General features: G+C 39.3%; 1 protein-coding gene across 2 annotated transcripts; it reads left to right on the top strand.

The window, feature by feature from the left end:
• Positions 1 to 179: 179 nt before the first annotated feature.
• LOC126368876 (acylamino-acid-releasing enzyme-like) lies at positions 180 to 15,205 on the top strand. Of its 2 annotated transcripts, none has more exons than XM_050013080.1 (15): positions 180 to 229; positions 1,666 to 1,726; positions 1,926 to 2,137; positions 2,362 to 2,528; positions 2,833 to 2,981; positions 3,212 to 3,349; positions 3,942 to 4,071; positions 4,432 to 4,565; positions 4,907 to 5,084; positions 5,416 to 5,531; positions 6,843 to 6,987; positions 7,687 to 7,821; positions 10,484 to 10,781; positions 13,543 to 13,752; positions 14,953 to 15,205. In XM_050013080.1, the coding sequence occupies exons 2-15, from the start codon at positions 1,709 to 1,711 to the stop codon at positions 15,053 to 15,055; spliced, it is 2,133 nt and encodes a 710-aa protein (XP_049869037.1). In that variant the 5' UTR covers positions 180 to 229; positions 1,666 to 1,708; the 3' UTR covers positions 15,056 to 15,205. The 2 variants fall into 2 exon arrangements, with proteins under 2 accessions (XP_049869037.1, XP_049869036.1); XM_050013079.1 differs by lacking the exon at positions 10,484 to 10,781 and adding an exon at positions 9,213 to 9,510.
• Positions 15,206 to 20,153: the final 4,948 nt, after the last annotated feature.

Below are 20,153 nucleotides of genomic sequence, written 5' to 3'. Positions count from 1 at the left end.
TGTCATAAGCTGGATGGATGGATTGTAATGTAATAATAGCTTTTGTGAGGACGGAAATAGTCTATCGTACACCAAATACCAAGTATTAGATTGATTAGAATCGTACACTCTTTGCCCCCTAACTCTGACGGAAATAGAAAAAAAAAACAAGTGTCTATGGTTTGATTTGTTTACGTTTTGATTTTTGTGCTAATCAGCAGGCCAGGCAGCAGCTGTGAATTTTCAGCCGGTAAGTCTGAGTAAACTCGAGTTGTGGTTTTGTACTAGTGGTAGGAATAGCATAATGATACTGATTTCGTATCATATACCAAAAGTTTAAATTCTCACATATATATTTTAATGATTGAATGATTTTTAATAATGTATGCACACGGGAGTGTACAGGACAAGTTCTCTAAAAGCTGTACATTTCGAGTTCTTGATCTCTTGTAGACGAGTAGTTGTGACCTCAGCTCGTATTTTGTAATTTAAAACGACGTAGGTTCATTTATTATGTTGTCAGTTTTTGCATAGTCATTTAAATTGCAAAAAAACCTATTCTGCCGTATGTTTTATGAAAATCGTCCTTCATACTATGATAATAAGTTGTTTTATAGACTTCCATGAAATTACCTAGGTAGGTAGGTACTCTTATCACTTTCTCACAATGATAAGCTAGTCACGACCACGACAGACAATTCAAAAATAAATAAACCACAACACTGTTATCAGTAGATGTGGTGTACAGTAAGGAGTAGACTACAATGGGTATATAAATAAACAAATAAATATTGTACCTACATAGTTTATCATCCCTACTTTACAATAAATAAGCATTTTAGTACATAGCTAATACCAACCAAGCATACCTTAATGTCTAAAGCAATAAGGTGCTAAAATGTGGCACACAAACAACATTAGTCTGGCCTAGAAGTTAAAATAATTGTATTATAATGTATTATGAGAAAAAAACAATGACTATGGGTAAACAATCATAATTATTTCAATAGTAAATATTTTAAGAACTTCTTACATTATTAAAGATACATAAATGTGTTTATCTTGGGCTTTGTGGATGCAAGTTCAGTGATGTACCGTTCCCAAGAATGTTCCCACTTTGGAAACGTCTCCGGCATTAAAAAGCAGCCAGTGTTCTTACTATTAAGGATTTTTTATAATGGGAACGTTCCCAGGATCGGCATATAATTGTGTAATTACTTATTGCTTTGCTTACCGTATTAGGGATCACGGGCCTGAGTAAGAGCCCCCGCAAACCACAGACTTTCTATCGGCTGTTACCGCCGTGAACGATTTGGTATCGGTCGTTGTAGTATGCGGACTTGCATACTTCTTCATACTGATTATAAGCCCGACCAAACTATCGGCCGATAGAAAGTCTGTGGTTTGCGGGGGCTCTTAATGTGTGTAAGTAATGTTTTTGGGTTGATTTGACAATCTACCCACATCTTATCTTAGTTGCGATAAAAATCGCACGCTTTGGCGACGAATAGTAGGTGTTTATTAAGTATTCAGAATGTAATGCGTCCCTTGGGCGACGTCCGCGATATTTGTCACATCCGCGAAGATAATGTGCACCGTGCAGTGTGGATAGAGTAGCGGTGGGGTACTACCCCACTCTATATATACATAATGTTATCACTCTGACTTCATATCATTTGATTGCAGTTGCAGTAGCTCATTCTTTTATTGCCTGTGCGATTCATTGGTAATGCTCAAGATGTCGCAAGTAAGTTGATAATATTTTATTATTCGTTTAAATTAGTTGATAATATTAAATATACGTAACAACTGAAAACTAAATTAGAAACAGAAATAATTGTTCTAGAAGTTTATTGTAGAAGTTAATAAAATACCTGTATGGATATGCAGGTATCATTATTAGAATCTGAAGCAATAATCAAATCAATTTCACTGTTCATTTTCAGATTGAAAATATAGTAAATGCCTACAAGACCTTGTCAAAGATCCCCTCCATCATAGGGGGGAAGCTGAACAACAATGGAACCAAAGTGTCGTCCAAGTGGTCGGTGAGGAACCTGGACAAGGCTAAGACCACCAAGTATATGTGTGACTACGTTCTCGATGATAACTTGAGAGTAGTCACTGAGAGCGATTTTGGTGTGGATGTTAGCAATGAGTGAGTAGACATAATACAAACAGCCTATATATGTCAATACCTGAAGTCAACGATTTTGCGTGCCCTCGGAAGCACTTGAGAACCCGATATGAAAGGTTCTAAACGGTCACCCATCCCATGGCTGATTGTTTTTATCGCGCTTAACTTTATTGTTCGCTTACCTAATTTCATCAGCTACTAGGATATGGGCTGCTCATCCGAGAATTCGTTCATTATTGTTCTAGACTTCTATCATCCGTGTCGCCACAAGAGAAGCTCAAAGCGGTCATCAGAGAGGAGAAAGATAGCAAAGATGTGAAGAAGCAATACCTGGAGATATGGTCCAAGTCCACTCTTGCGCATGCCGTGGATCTGACGGCTTTGGACATCCATGGCGATGTTTATGCTGACGGTAACATTTTAATTTTGTTTATAAATGTTAGTACATTTTTCCTAATTTTCGTTTAGTAGGTCACTCGAACGTTTGAACGAAGGCTAAATTAATAAAATAACAAAGAAACATCCATTCAAAATGTTAGCACTCTCGCATTTTATACATACCTAGATAAATTAGTGTTGTGAGTTGTGACTTGCTGCTTAGCTATACGGAATTTAATGTAGCTGCGTGTTGAATAGCATTATTATCTCAAACGGGTTTTAAATAAAAATCTACGAAGTAGTACCATTTCGTTGTTTATTGGCGATTGTTATTCTAGGGGAATTTGGAAACCTGGATTGGTCTCAAGACGAGAGCTCGGTAGTGTATGTAGCCGAGAAAAAGGTGAAGAAATCTGAGCCGTACATTAAGAGGAAAGGAGAGGAGAAGAATAAACCCGATGGCAGCGGCGAAGCATTACCTAAGAAGGTAATAAATATGGAAAAACTGATCAAGTTCAATAACAGTAACAGTTTTATCTTAAGTTAGGCATTTTACAGAAAACTGTTGATTCCAATCTAGTTTTTGAAATTAGATGAAAATCTTACGTGAAGAACGACATGGACCTGTAATGCGTCTAGATTTGCGCGAAATTTATAATACTACGGAATGTTTAGTGATCTAAAAATGGCAATAAAATTTATTTTTGAATATTTCAGGGCGAGGAGTTCGTATACAAACAGGACTGGGGCGAGCAACTAGTAGGCAAAGTGCTATCAGTGGTGGTGGTGTGTCGCATAGACACCGAGAGTTTCACCGTGCTAGAGGGGCTGCCCGAGACATTGTGCCCCGGACAGGTGACACTTGTTAATAAATATCTTAGAATAGATACATACATACATAAACTCACGCCCATAATCCCAAATGGGGTGGGCAGAGCCACAAGTAATCAAAGACAACTTGCAGCCACTGTTGATACGAAGTCCTAAGATGGATATGATGAACCTTATGGTGATAAGGGATCAGCCTATCGTCCATAACATTAGTCCATCATGTTAGAGGACGCTATCCCTCTGTCGGTTTTTACGACATGCCCGGGAAGACAAGCAGCTGAACGTGTTCTATGTTTTTTAGAATAGATGAATAAAATAATCATAATAAAACTAGAATAATTTTACTTATAAGTTATAGCTTACCGTTTTATTGGTCTTCACATCATTCGCCGATGGTTGTCCTCACCAGAAGCTTCCAGAGGCTTCCTTCAGATAACCCAAAAACTAATCTATCGAACCTATTAATTGTCTCATAACCTAATAACAAGACAAGGTACCGTCATTACGTTGAGCTTAGCAGGCATTTATTATTTTTAAAACGTGAGATTGAAGTCTTTTGGATTGAAGCCCCTAATTAAAGTTAGTCTGAAGAGATGAATGATATTGGATGTTGTAGGTGCGTTTCGCTCCGGATGGTAAAAGTGTGGTGGGCGTCGCGTGGGAGACAGAGCCCCGCCGACTGGGACTCATCTTCTGCACCAACCGACCTTCATTCATCTTCCAACTCACGATGGACGGCGCTTTCAGTAAGATTTTACATTTAAATTCATTAATAATTCATTATATTCTGTAACAAAGAAATGTGAAGAGGCTATGCGTACAAAAATGTAGTCGTGGTATATTAAAATAAGTTTCGGTCATTGGTTCTATCAGCCCACATGTATCGAATACTAAATGTGAGAATTTTTGTAAATGTTTTATAGATTTTAAGACTTTAACTTTAGCGCTCTAGGTTTTTTTATATGCGATTTCTGTACAAGACCTTGTATGTACACAATTCGATGCACTTGGCTTTTGATTGGCTAAGTAAGTAATTAATGCCACCTTCGATCACCTTAAGACGATAATATGATTGACTTTTGACACTGAGCGCTTGCGTTTTGCAGAAAAGTTATCCTTAGACGGAATGTCAGTGCGCTCCCCACGTCTCACTCCTGACGGCCACTTGGTGTGGCTGCAACGCGCGGCTGACGGGCCGCACCACACCTGCCACGCACTCGTTATCAAGAAGAAGGACTCTGTAAGTATACACATTGCACATATATAAACACCCTATACCGGATGATCTTTTTAGTAAAGTAGCCAAAAATACTTCTAGTTATATAATTTACTTCGGGTATATCACCTGGTGGGAGGCTAAAAAGGTCACAGCAAAGATTTTTTTCTATAAAGCTATATTGCTATTTGACGTTCGTTGACATTGCGTACTTATTTTTTTACATGTCACGTAACAATATTGCATTTTAGATGAATTGCTTCGATGTGTCCTTTTTAACCCCTTTGTACTCTCCGCGAACTTGGCTGACACACTTCCGTGTGCCTAGATTATTGTTTAGTAAAATAAAAATTTCGTGTTTTCAGACAGAAGTGACTCCAATAGTAGACATTGTGCAAACGGAAACCAAGATAGAGGGAGGGGAGAGTTTCTTCGGCATGTACAGTCAAAACCTGCCGAGAAAGTGCTTCAGTGTCGACGGCAAGCGACTGATGTTCAGCACACCGCAGCAGAACGAAGTCAAGAGCTACGCCGTTCACATTGGTAAGCTGTTTGCTGCTTCTATATTTTAAAAGAACGTCTAGGGCCCTTCCGAGGTTTTTCTTGCACCTTTTATTGTCTTTTTTTGCGTGTCTAAAGCGATTGATGAATGTGGAGGAAGCAAGAGAAGTGTGTCAGGATCGAAGCAAATGGAATAGCTTACCCCGGTGGGAAATAGGCGTGAGTTTATGTATGTATGTATGTTTTTTTTTATAGGTTGTGAGAAGCTGCAGTAGTTTTAGACTAATTAGACATTCCTTATGTAAAAATGACGATTCGAAGTGTAACTGGAAGTGTTAATAATATTTATTTTTTAAATCTTGTTCTATTACAGAGAGTGGCAAGATAGTGGACATATCAAACAAGATCAGGCCACAGAGCACCAGTATACTGGACGTGAGGAATGACGTCATACTTGCGGTCTGCTCCAACATGATGACTCCTGGACAGGTATAGAACCATTACAACCACACTACTCCTACCTACCTAATACCTACCTAATTACTTAATAATAATATTTAGTTAGATGTTATAATATTATTATAATAAGGCACCCAGTGTCGCCTCTTTTATATTGCCGTGCCCTTGCAGGGCGTCACATGTACCTTTTTACTATGTTCCACTTTATGTTTGTGACATGCAATAAATGAATATGAATACTCTACTGGACTGAAACCATAGACTAAACAATAATTCTAGAATATCAAGCAACAATTATTTTTATATTATGCCTCTGTCTATTACATTATATTTTTGAATAATTATGTACCCGAGCAATGAGAAAATAGGTAAGTATATAGGTAATTATGACGTTAAAAGTGTACAGAACCAACCGTACGATCTATATCTTTTTTTGGAGTATACGGCCTGGAAAGTTGCATTAAAATTAAATCATTAATGAGGGATTTTTTGGGCTACGTTCCTTAGAAATAATACAGATGGCGTTGTGGAGATCTATCATGATAATTGTCTATATTCTCATTACTCGGGTACATAATTATTCAAAAATATAATGTAATGGCAGAAGCATATATAAATATATTTGTTGCTTGATATTTGGATTATGTTGCTACCTATATTGCTTCTCAATCAATCAATAATACTTTATTGCACAACGACATATACAAAGGACATAAACATACGAATAAAAATAAGCACAATAGGCGGCCTTATTGCTAAACAGCAATTCTCAAGCAATTCAGCATTTTTTGTTTCTCTTTATTTTGATCAGAATAATAATGGGTGGTAGATGTGTGGCGAATTACGCTCACGATCTATTTAGATATTTATCTATCGTAATATAAGTATTAATTATTATTAAGTTCTTTTTAATATTCATAACATAATATTATTTAGTTCATTTCCGAACGTTCATTTTAAAATGTCATTTTCTGAACGTGTTTTGTTTGACAATATAATAGATAGAGCGACTTTTGAACGCGCACGCAACATGTCGTAACTTGTCCGCTTGACCATAACTTTTGTTTTTATCTAACAATTTAAAGAAAATATAATTACTTTACACCATCATCACTCAATACCTCCGAGAATACTATCCAGAACATCAGGACTACGATTCCCAATACACGAAAGATGTAATTGTGCCTGGGTGTACCTCAAAAGATGCATGCCTGTTATCCATGAAATTAGGGTTAAACAAAGGAAAATCTTTACAGCGCTATCTATATTGTTTTTGAGGAACATAGCCTGAAGAGTCCCTCATTAATTTTATATCCTGTTACTGATGTTCTCCGCCTGCAGCTGTATGTAGCGCGCCTCCCAGCGGCCGGCAAGGAGGCGGAAATCAGCTGGGTGCGCCTTAGCAAGCCCATAGACGTGCCTGCCGCGGTCAGCAGCTCTACCGTGCAGTATCTGCAGTTGCAGCATGACTCCACTGATACAGTCAGTAAGTACGCCAAAACCAGACCCAGACACTTCATACAAAACACGTCGTTTTACACTGACACTATGCATAGAAGTTATCGTATACGCGCATCTTTGTGTGTGACGCTCATACGATTGAAGACTAAAGTAAGACTGGTGGAGAGCCGAGAGTTACCATTCTATTCCTATTATTATTCCTTATTCTAAAAAGTATAATCACTGAAGTCGACTTATGACTTTGAATTCTTGTTTAGATAATTGATGTCACGTGGTTTCCTGAATTTGTGCCCGGTTAAAGGCTATGGGTAATGGCGAACCCGCATTGGAGCGGCGTGGTGGAGTACGCTCCATACCCCCTCCGGTTGATTTAGGTGAGGCCTGTGCCCAGCATTGAGACGTATATAGGCTGTTTATGTATGTATAAAGGCTATAGGCAAAGATTACACGGGACTTAAACATAGCTGGCGAGCAGTGGGTGAATATTATATTTTATTCATACCTGTATTCTAAGATATTTAACTTGATCCTTTCTCGACGCCATCCTCAGTTGGCGACCTTAAAGACCTCCGCTCAAAATCGGTATTCTTAGTCGTCGCTTTAACCTTTCCTCGGGTTTACTCCAGTGAGGTTGAGTGACATATCATGTCATATTTTCGTATTATTTTGTTTTTCATAAAAAGAATCTCCAAATGCCTAAGTAAATTGGTCTATTGTTTTTCAGAATCGTTGACGGCGCTATACATGTCTCCTAACGCGGAGGGCTCCAAGTTGCCGCTGGTGGTGTGGCCTCACGGCGGACCGCACTCCAGTTTCATCAACGGGTACTCGCTTGAAGCAGCACTCTTTGCCATGCTAGGTACCACACAAATTTTATTGGCGTGTTCACACTCCACAACGTAGGGTCCTAACCCGGTGGCGCAGCGGTTAACGCGCTCGGTCTGCGATTGTTGAAGTTAAGCAACTTTCGCAAAGGCCGGTCATAGGATGGGTGACCACAAAAAAAAAGTTTTCATCTCGAGCTCCTCCGTGCTTCGGAAGGCACGTTAAGCCATTGGTCCCGGCTGCATTAGCAGTCGTTAATAACCACCAATCCGCACTGGGCCCGCGTGGTGGTTTAAGGCCCGATTTCCCTATCCATCCATAGGGAAGGCCCGTGGCCCAGCAGTGGGGACGTTAATGGGCTGATGATGATTCAGCCACGAAAGGCTATATTCTCTGTATCGGAATGGTAATGATGAACACTTATTGGCACACTAAAGACTCCATACAAAGAAAAAATAAATTGAATAAGACTGTTTCGGACGGGACTTCAACTCTCTTGTCAAGCCGGGTCGCGTATTTAGAAATACTTGTTCAACACGTCCCCGCCGGCCGAGACGAAGGGGAGTAGGATTTCCAAGCGATAAACGCGCTCAACCCCTACTCTAATACGTCCCAGACGGTGACTAACTGGTGTAAAATTTCTAAGCTAATATGCGTTAAAATGTGCTAGAAACCATCATTCTACTCGTCAACGTCGCGTGACGTATTGGTATGGGATTTCAAAGCGGAAAGTAGAGACTGTCTTAATTGCCTAAAAGATAAATTATGAAATAAAGACAGATCTAAAGGTGACAAAAAACGTTTTCTGTTTTCTATTTAACTTATTATGTGTCTACACTCAGCGGGATCCCCTGTCTGGGAGACATAAGAGTGATGCAGAGAATTAGATCTGGATTTGTTCTACTGAATTATGCTGAAAACAGAATTTGTTCCGTTAAAAAAACGGAAATATAAAGTTTTCTAACCGACCTCCAGCCAGCGGGATATTTACCCAAGTTAAGTCTGATGAAGTATAAATTGGTATTAACTTTTAGATCTGTATTTATTCTGTTCAACAAAACAAAAAAAATACTTCTGACATCCTTACTTCAGCTACAATCAAGCTTCAATGAAACCTCCAGTCAGCGGACTTTTTCTCTCAATGACATTCTTTTGTAACTTTTACACTAAAATAATAAAAATTAACCTATTTACGACTATAATTTCACTTAAATTACCTATTCGTACATCTAGTGCTTAAATTAAAAAGTATAGAATTTGAAAGATATTATGTGGGTAGAATATAAAAAAAAACTATGTATCAGGTACAAATTGAAGCTGGGTATTATTCTTTATTCTATTCGTTTGGAGCAAACCAGTAATAGGTGAATTTAAAACACATTTCATTAAAAAGAAAAGCTTTTGAAACTGCCAGTTAATTTGCAGGTTTCGCCTCCCTCCAAATAAACTACAGAGGGTCGTCAGGGACGGGGCAGGCCTCAGTAGACTTCCTGCTCAAACGTGTAGGCGACGCCGACGTTAAAGACTGCAAGCTGGCCACAGACTACGCACTGAAAACATTCCCCATAGACGAGAACAGATTATGCCTAATGGGAGGTTCTCACGGAGGCTTCCTAGTGACGCATCTGAGTGGGCAATACCCGGATCTGTATAAAGTGGTCGTAAGCAGAAACCCGGTGACAGATGTCGCGTCTATGATCAATTCCTCGGATATTCCTGATTGGTGAGTGCCTGGGCGATCGTTGTTTGTAAGTTGCAAAGATATTTGAACGGTTTTGGGTTCCAATTTTAAATTACGAATACTTATAAAAATATTCCGCGCTTGTTATATGGCAATAGGACTTTTTTTTGCAATGCACCACTGTTTCATTTTTGTCGTGCAAGAAATGAAAATATTTATACTTCATTATATAAGCTTGATTATCGAATGACAGCAGGATAGAAAGATGTAATATAGCCTAGTGCGAAAGGGATGTATCGGGAAAAGGTGCTCTTCTGTCAGCTGTCATTCTAGTCAAGCTATTTTCAATGAGGTATATACCTTTCCTTTAAAATTTTACTTAGACTTTTACTTCTTTTATTGTTATTAGTTACTGCATATATTTTTTTCAGTGTTGTATGTGTCAGCTTGCATGTTCCCGTAGTTTATATCCGGCTCGAAGGACTAAGCGTCTGTGATAAGTTGTCGCAGTAAATGAACGATTATTTATAAACAATATTTATTGAGGCCTGCCCTGTCTTTGTTTTCTAGTTATATACGTAATATTTAAAAAATGTGGCTTTATTGAATTCATACAAACAATTCCGCACAATTAGTGACTATATTTCAATATAATGTTTTAACCAATGCGCGCACGAGTTAGATCTGTCAAAGTACAGACGCCAGTGTTGTGACGTTCATTAGCATAGTAAATCAGTCGAGATTAAGCCGATCGATTATGTTCTATCTAACAGCACTTAGCTCACGCCTATTTCCCTTTGGGGTAGGCAGAGATCACGGAATTCCATTTACTACGATCCTGCCATCACTTTCGCTTCTTCCACTTTCATCCGTCTGCCAAAATTACTACTTTATAAAGTGATTTCTATCCCATCGCTAAAAATATACAACAATCTATACACCTCTGCCTACCCCTTCGGGGATACAAACGTGAACAATATTTTCACAATATCCCATCAAGTAATTATTTCTCTAGGTTTCGCCTCTGTCAGAGTGAACTATCGAGGTTCGACGGGTGCGGGCGACGCGAGCGTTCGTTGCCTCATCGCTCACGTCGGCGACTATGACGTCAGCGACTGCCTTCTCGCTCTATCCACCGCGTTAGAGAGAGACAAAAGACACGAAGGGAATGTTCTCCTATACGGGGGTAGCTTCGGAGGGTTTACTGTCGCACATTTGGCGGGAAGATATCCTGATATGTTCAAAGCTATGGTGATGCGGAATCCGTTGATAGATCTCGCTACTAAGGGTCATTATGCTGATAATTCTGACGGGTGAGTGCTATCGTAACTCAGAAAAAGTTATAGACAGGAGTTGCCAAGCGCATGCGTTCCCCTCTATGTGAAATTACATGAACCATGGTGTAAGAAGACCAAGTATGCTCAAAAGTGACAGCTAACATTTCAAGGTTAGCCCAGCTGACGTCATCCCACCCTGGGTTGCCATTTCGTAAAAAATAAATTACCCACGACCATTGTTTTTATATTTACTTTGCAAGGAAATTTTAAACATGTAGTAAAAGAGCTACTTAAAGTTTTAATTGTTTTTATATTGTATGTGACAAGTAATAGTAATCAGAAATGAGGAGATCCGCAGGAGAACTAAAGTCACCGACATAGCTCGGAGAATTGCCAAGCTGAAGTGGCAGTGGGCAGGACACATAGCGAGGAAAGGTTCTCGAATGGCGACCACGTGTCGGACGACGCTCAATGGGCAGGTCCGCTACAAGGTGGACCGACGATCTGGTGAAGGTCGCGGGAAGCCGCTGGATGTGGGCAGCCCAGGGCCGATCGTCGTGGAGATCCTTGGGGAGGCCTATGCCCAGCAGTGGGCGTCGTACGGCTGATAACGATGTTGTACTAGAAATCACAAGACAAAGCGCACACACATGAAATACTTATGTAAAACTAACAACAGATAGTACTAAGATATAAGTATGTTAAAAAATATATATAATTAATTATTGGCGAGAACATCTTGACAAATGATGGTAGCAGTGGCTGTGTAGCTGTCACGTTTTTCTGCAGGATCTCTTGTGGCTTATCAAGCCAATAGTAGTACTAGGGGGCCTTATACAAAGAGCTGTACGTGTACGGTCACGAGTACTAATATACACACACACACTACACTTTGATACCATGTCACATTAACTTTTTTGTCAAATTGACCCGAAGTCACATTAAATGTCAAATATGTTTATTTATTTTATTTTGTTTGTGGAGCTTACAGCTTAATTCACACAATGTTACACTTAGTAGTAAATAAAGGCCAATTACAAGCTACCACAAATAAATGAAAAAGAGTTATACAACAAGACAAGAGAGCGGAGATATAGAAAAAATATAAGAAAAAAAAAGTGATTGAATGCGCAATTTAGCAAGAATACACATTAAAACACTAACAATAATTAACAACTATTACCAATTACTTACCTCTAATAAGCTGACTCTTCAGCGAATTAATACTACTGCTAAACAAATCACATTGAGAGGCATTAACCATTTTTTATGTTAGTGCGACAGGTTTCTAAAGTGGGTATATGATATTGCTCACCTTTATTCCCATCTGCCCCCTTTAGGCTTGCCACCGGGGTGGTGGTTGGCACTAATTAGGTGCTTTACAGTTATAGTACGGGGGTTCATTCTCATGTCGTACTGGACATTCAATAAAAAAATGTAAATTTAGCACTATTAATTTAAAATTTAAACGGCACCTAATTAGTGCCAACCACCACCCCGGTGGCAAGCCTAAAGGGGGCAGATGGAAATAAAGGATTGCTCATGACTACATATGGCACAGGACCGAACCCAATGGAGGAAGATCACATACAATCACTATCCTCAGCCTGAGGGCGTTCCCTCTTGTCGTTACAAGAAAGAAGTAGGACGGAATCTTTTGCCGCATTTCACACAAATGAAACGTGGGTCAGGTGGAACAGTGGTCTGAAACCGAAGCCTTTTCCTTCATCAACTTGTCCAGCTAGGCTTTGTCATGTCTTGACACTCCAGTTAGCCCAAAGGCAACTCCCGTTTGTAATTTCTTTGAATATCGTAACATCATAAGAATATCGTCACGGTATTGTGGTAATGAAAAGAAATATCCAAACGTTCATTTACTGCTTCAACAAGTTAATACGGAATCAGTGCAGCTGACTAAAGTAACTGTAAAAAAACAACTATTTTTCTCTAAATTATATTACTTATAATAATATCTGCTTTGATGCGCAGGTAATTATATAGGTACGTAACTCCTAACTGTCTACTAATACTGAGTTACTTTAACTTTATATTCATTCTCAATATATTCAAGTATATTAAACGTCATCTACTACTACATCTCCACCCACCCACTACCTACCCTGAACCGATCATCGAACCGATTGTCGATCTACTCTGAACCGGCGTGCGTGTATGAAGCGATTGATGAATGTGGAGGAAGCAAGAGAAGTGTGTCAGGATCGAAGCAAATGGAATTCTATAGTCTCTGCTTACCCGGTGGGAAATAGGCGTGAGTTTATGTATGTATGTATTAAACGTCAATTACGACTTTTTCCTATTGAATTTGTATGGAAATACTGTCGTGTCTCGCATGAGGACACTAAGAAAAGCGATCTAAACATCGTACTCATTGTTACGTCGTAATATAAGTCAGAAAGAAAAATCGATTTTGATTATCTTAGACTGGTTTCTATTTCTAGATTACATACATACATACATAAACTCACGCCCGTAATCCCTAATGGGGTGGGCAGAGCTATAAGTAATCAAAACTTGCAGCCACTGTTGATACGATGTCGTAAGCTGGATATGATGAACCTTATGGTGATAAGGGATCAGCCTATCGCCTATTGCGTATTTATAGATTAACATTTTATAATTTATCTTTGGCCCAGTCTAATACCCTATTATCGTTTATTATTATTATTTAAGAGTGACGATTTTCTTCAACAAAACATTGATTTCTGAAAGTATTAAGAATTAACAAAAAGTATCCTAACGGATGTAACATCGTATTAATCCGTCTTCCGTTTATCAGGTGCGCAGTAGAAGCTGGTTTCGAGTTCACAGAGCGAGGGCCGGTGTCTGAGGAGCAATTGCTGGCCATGCGGCGGTGCTCGCCGCTTGCCCACGTGCATAAAGTCAAGGCACCCACTTGCCTGATGCTTGGCTCCGGGGACAAAAGGGTCCCGCATTATCAGGGATTGGAGTACGCTCGGAGGTTGAAGGCTAATGGAGTCAAGACGAGGTACGTATTTCATACATATACTAGGGCGCTAGTAACATCGTATCGAATACTGAGGGGGATGATTCTGCTCATAATGAGGATAAAACTTAGAAGCTCAAAAGTAAGCGGCAGCAAGTGTTCCTAAATTTTGACAGTTCTCCATACTTTCCAGTTAAAATTCATGATAAATTGTTATAAAATGTCAAGCAGTGTATCTCGATTCCCGTCTGAAGGATGAGTTACGAAAAGCAACCAGTTGGAAAAAGGCTTTTTGATTGAAAATAAGATCTTCAAAATTTTCTTCTTTCCGATCTTTAGGGAATAAATAAATGTAACACTATGATTTTGCAGTTAAACGCTGCGCAAAGGGTTGTAGTGTAACAATGTAATAACAACTGTAAAAATTTAAGTATCCATGATGCAACAAAAAATTGCGAAAACTTTCTTTGAGACACAAGTGACTTATTAGCCCTTTTTTTTACGAGGAGAAATCCATCATGGATACCCAGCCGCCCGGGGAAAGCGACTGGGTTATGTGAGACTCCTACTCACTAAAACTCCTCGGTGTTCCACTACCTTCGCCAATTGGCGGGTGGACTCTCCCTGGGTTCAGGATGGGAGGAGCAGTCCATCCTGATCTCCGATATTATGTGATCTGCCGGGAACACACGGCAGATCACAGCCTCCACAGCCCTTGATGGATTGAGCGACGGGATTTCCCCGCTCCCGTCGCCCAAGGGCTAACCGGGCAAGAGTTGGCGAGCAAATACCCCCCTTCTCCGCCCAGTTCTTCTGCGTCGGATAGGAGCAGAGAGGGGGTTGTCCTCTCTTGTCCGCTCCGCTGCCTCCTTCTGCGCCACCACGTCCTCGCAGTACCTTACTTAACCTGCTTTAAACTACTTACTTAATTCTTGATTTTTATAATTGTAAAAGGGTAAATAACTTAGCCACTATTAGGTGGAGACTTGTAATTAGCCTTTAGTTATTGTCTGGTTATTATGTTAGAAAATGTATATGGCCGTAAGTCTTCCTTAAAATAAATAAATAAATAAATAATCGGTTTCCTCTTTTTTTACGAGAATTATAAAAATAGAATAGAAATAGTTTATTATAAAACGATGCCACACACAAAAACAATACAGCTACATAACACACAAATATACTATCTGCCTACCCCTTCGGGGATACAGGCGTGATGCTATATTATGTTTGTTATTTCAGAATCTACATGTACGATGACAACCACTCGCTATCTACCCTGCCGGCAGAGATGGACAACCTCATCAACGGCGCCAACTGGTTCCTAGAGAACCTCGGTTCTTGATCTTACAACCTACGTGCAACCATTACCAAATCTGTTCTATAACCAGTTACGGTAAATAGTGAAGAAAATTATTTTCCGTAACTGGTTACGAACGCGGTTAACGGGTTTCCAATTTAGTACAGAATCAAAGGCTATTTTTTTTTTGTATTTTTAATACATTTTTAGCAGTAGTAAAATGTTGTTTGTATAAAACCTATCGACTGCGCGTATGTTTGTGTGTGTAGTAGAATTATATTACGTAACGAACATGAATTACCTATTTTATCTTAGGACCGTGGTTGCATGTTTCCACCACCCCATTAAGGGTTAAGGGCGTGAGTTCATGTATTATGTATGTATGTCTACCAGACTTATTTAGAACAAGCTTTCCCTTTCCCCGATTTCGGTTACCGCGATAATAGGGTAGTTTCCAACTAGTCAAATCAGTTACTTTTTAATAAACGTCAAAACATGAAATGGTACAGTCAGAATCAAATAGTCGGTGACAGTCAAGGTACTTTTACATACAGGGTGTTAGTGACGTCGTAACGAAAACTTTGAGGGATGATTGAGACCATGATTCTGAGATGATATGAAGTGGAATTTTCCGTCGCAAAAGTATGGAACAGAAAATAATAAAAAGAAAAACAAAAATTTTCATGAATTTTCCGACTGAAAATTCCACTTGATATCAACTCAGAATCATGGTCTGAATCATCCCCCTCAGTATTCGTTACGGTGTCACTAACACCCATACCTACTTGTATGGGTACAGTATGTACTTGTGCGGGGTGTAAGTGACTTGACATTCTGGATGTTGCTAACTATACAGGGTGTTAGTGACATCGTAACGAATACTGAGGGGGATGATTCAGACCATGATTCTGAGTTGATATCAAGTGGAATTTTTCATCGCAAAAGTATAGAATTGAAAATAATTTTAAAAAACTAAAAAAAATCATGAATTTGCGACGGAAAATTCCACTTGATATCAACTCAGAATCATGGTCTGAATCATCCCCCTCAGTATTCGTTACGATGTCACTAACACCCTGTATAGTTAGCAACATCCAGAATGTCCAATAATTAGGGACGTTCAAGGTGGCCGTATAGGTGGTAACACTTTAAGTGACCAAAAACATCGGCACATCCTGCGTGTTCAAAATGTTGGCAGCAACCTAATCGTCCACATATTTTTGAACATCTGGACTGCTTGGATACCATTGGCGCAGTGAGTGTTGTCATATTTACGACGACATAATTGAGTCGAACTATTTGACACTGTAAGCGTCTCGCTGATCTGCCAACTTTTTGAACACGCAGGTTGTGCCGATATTTTGGTCACTTAGTGTTACTTTGGCCGCCTTGAACGTCCCTAATTATTGGACATTCTGGATGTTGCTAACTATAATGTATACCGTGACTGTCACTATTTGCTTCTGACTGTACTATGGAATTTATATGAAAACGCAACCTGTGACGTCATAGAAAAAATGACTTCAAAGAAAACGGTTTTTTTTTCAGCTTTAGATCTGTCTCTATTTAGAAATCAGAATGTCATAATTTGTCTTTAACCTAGGAAACTACCCAATTAAGTCCGTTCTTGGAAAGTACCACTAGTGTAGTACTTAGTAACTGGAAGAAAGTTAACTGGAAGTTGACTGGAAGAAATTGCTACCTTAGCAAAGGCCGCCTTTTGTACGTTCTTCTTCTTGTCGTTTCGATGGCATTTAGATTTTTTCAGCCCAGTATTTTGCCACTCGGACAGCATTTAATTTGTTTTCTTGTGTTATACTTATGTTCATTTTGTGCAAGTACTAGTCCAACTATCCCTTCGTTACGAACAGATTCTGCTTATGGCAGATTCTTTATTGTCTTTTGTTAATTTTCAATTAAATTAGTTCAGCGGTATGAGGGTGAAAAGGTAACAGGCAGACAGTGTTACTTTCGCATTTATAGGTTCAATATTTTTTTAGTATTGTTTACGAGTGCGATGTGTGTTTGCGAGACAAAAGTTTTAGTCACATTTAGTGCATTATATTGAGTATATTTTTGAGCGTTTGCCAGCACTCGTATGGCTTGTGAATAAAAGTAGTTAAGCACACAGTTACTGGCAATAAAGCGGCAGCCAAATTACACGGCTATCTAGCAGGCTTGATAGGGTGACCAGGTTCATTCCCGTTACTACTGCAATAATTATTACTTCGGATCATAAATTATTTTTGTTTTTTTTCCCGACTACCAGATTCGCTAGTATTCTTTTTATCTGTTGGATTGTTGGTCGAAATCGAGTGGAAACTCAAACTTGTTTACCTCCGTGGTCTAGTGGTTGAGCGTTGGGCTCATGATCGGGGGCCTGTTTCATAATACTTACAATTGTAAATTACAACGACAATTTGGTGTTCATTACATAGCTAATATAAAACTGCAAAATACTTGTGATCACACACTCCGCAATGTACATCAAATTGTCTTTGTAATTTACAATTGTAAGTTTTATGAAACAGGCCCCTGGAGGTCCCGGGTCCGAATCCTGGCAACAGGGACATGTGACAAAAATCACTTTGTAATCCCTAGTTTGTAACCCCCTCCGGTTGATTGTGGGGAGGCCTGTGCCCAGCAGTGGGACGTATATAAGCTGTTTATGAGTATGAATCCCTAGTTTGCTTACGACAGTCCATACTGATCATCCGATTGTCCGAAAGTAAGATATGACCCGTGTTTCGGAAGGCACGTGAAGCCGTTGGTCCTGGTTACTACTTACTAATGTAAGAACGCAGTCGTTACATGAGTCATGTTAGGGGCCTATGGCGGCTCAATAATAACCCTGATACCACGTTTGATGGGGTTGGTTATTCACATCACAACCCAAACGAAAGAAGAATATACCTAATACTGAGCCGTTACACAACTTTAACTAGCGTAGTTACACTTGCAATACCTCCTATCCCTTTTTCCACTCCGAACAACTAAACGGAAAAAACTAGTTGTTCCGATCGGAAGAAAAATAGTTGTACAGTTTCTAGTTGATCCGTTTAGTTGGTTGGAGTGGAAAAAGAGCTCCTATGTGCATAGTATAATACCATGGTATATTGCGTATCTCAACCCACCCCTAGTCGTTAGAACGCGAATAAACCACCCACCTTAAAGCAGGTGTTTCACCGACATGTGTTTTATTATTACCGTTACACAAGTGGTACAATATGTCTACTAGGGAGGGTTCATCAAATTGAGTGGACTTATACAGGGTGTTAGTGACATCGTAACGGAAACTTTGATGGGCGATTCAGACCATGATTCCGAGTTGATATCAAGTGGAATTTTCTATCGCAAATGTATTGGATTGAAAATAATTAAAAAAAAAAAACAAAAAATCTTGATTTTTGATATTAAGTCAGAATCATAGTCTTAATCATCCCCCTCAGTATTCAGCACGATGTCTAACACCCTGTATTTAGTGGGAAAATAACCTTGTACGGTATAGGTACCTACTTGGAGGTGTCAAGTTATATTGACGTATAGAAACGTGAGGTAACATAATTAATTTGAGTGCAATCAAGTGCACTTTGGCAAATTAATAGCATTAGGCAGCGCAAACCAAGAGGCGAACATTTTCTGATATCACAGATAAATTAACTTTATTACTATTCTCATTAAGCGCAATGTTATTTATTTTACTTGTTAGTTTATTGTACTGTCATGAGCAATATAATGGTCCCACTTTAGGACTCTGTCGCACTAACATATTTGACATTTAGTGAGACTTACAGTGCAATTTGTGAAAAAACATCATATGACATGGTACTTACCAAAGTGTATGCATGTTGCTTCTCGTGACCGTACACAGAACAGGTTATAAAAACAATTACATTAACACGAGACAGACAAACGTTTCAACTTATTTCTAGTAGAAATCTCTTCCAGTAGACCGGGAAAGAGATAAAAACTAAGAGAGAAAATGAATGAATGTTGAATGTTGTTAGACGACAAATTGCTCACGCCGGCTCGAGGCGGAAGCGGTGGTATTGTGTAGGGAGAAGAGGCACCCTTATAATGATAATAACATGTATATGTATATGCTCACTACTATATCCCAACCGGGGTAGTCAGAGGAACATCAATCACAAGATGAACTGAGCACCTCACCGAGCTTCTGTTAGACCAACTTGATGGGTGGTGAGCCGTACCGTCGACTACAGTATAATGGTCGCGCAAACTGTGTTAGTGAACACTGCACTTAAGATAAATTCTCTATAATACCTCATTGAGGCAAGTTCGAACCGGCGGCGGCGCTCCTCGATTGAGAAGCAAGCCGGTGTACAAAGTTATCTTCTGATAACTTGTGGCTTTCTGTGTTGGGTATTACATAACATAAGCTCATGATCCCAAGATAAAATATGTACCTACACCTTACCTGGTAGAACAACGTCATCACGTTGTTCACGTTGTTGCTCACCACCCATCGGTGGTGAGCCGTATCGCCGTCTATAATGGTCGAGGCAACTGTGGTAGTGAAATCTACTTACATAAATTAATACCTCATGGTAAGTCCGCTACCGGGGATAATGATAATAAAGTTCATTATTCAATGTTTTAAGTACGTACAAACGTACCTACAAATCCACATACTTAGATACTTATTATCCTTCTTCAATAGGGGTGAATTCAGTTGAGCTCCGGGTTTGCGAAGGTAACCGTGAATCAATTTATTTATGTGCAAAATTTACCTACCCTACCTATTTAAATTGCACATTTTTTATTTTGTTTTACATTTTAATGAGCACACACTTTTTAATACTTTATATTTCTTTATAATATGAGTGGAGCGTGCCAATGACAAGGCCCTTTTCGGCCAGTCTTTGCATAAAAACGAAAACAATGCGTAAAGCACGTTTCCCGCCTCGGTTTCCCGCCATTTTACATTTTTACCCCAACGATAAATAAATATAAAGGTGTCCACTACACGCACCGAAGCGGAACGTCTCGTGACTCCCGTACCAGGCGCATGGTGGTCCCGATTTCTAGCTATCCCTATTGCAATGCTTATTACCAAATTGCAGTACAGCTGTCCCTATAAAAAATAAAACATAGCGAGCAATCGTTTGAGTCGAAACTCGAA

Source organism: Pectinophora gossypiella, chromosome 8 (assembly GCF_024362695.1).
Source record: "Pectinophora gossypiella chromosome 8, ilPecGoss1.1, whole genome shotgun sequence".
NCBI lineage: Eukaryota > Metazoa > Arthropoda > Insecta > Lepidoptera > Gelechiidae > Pectinophora > Pectinophora gossypiella.
This window is presented reverse-complemented; position numbering and strand designations above follow the sequence as displayed.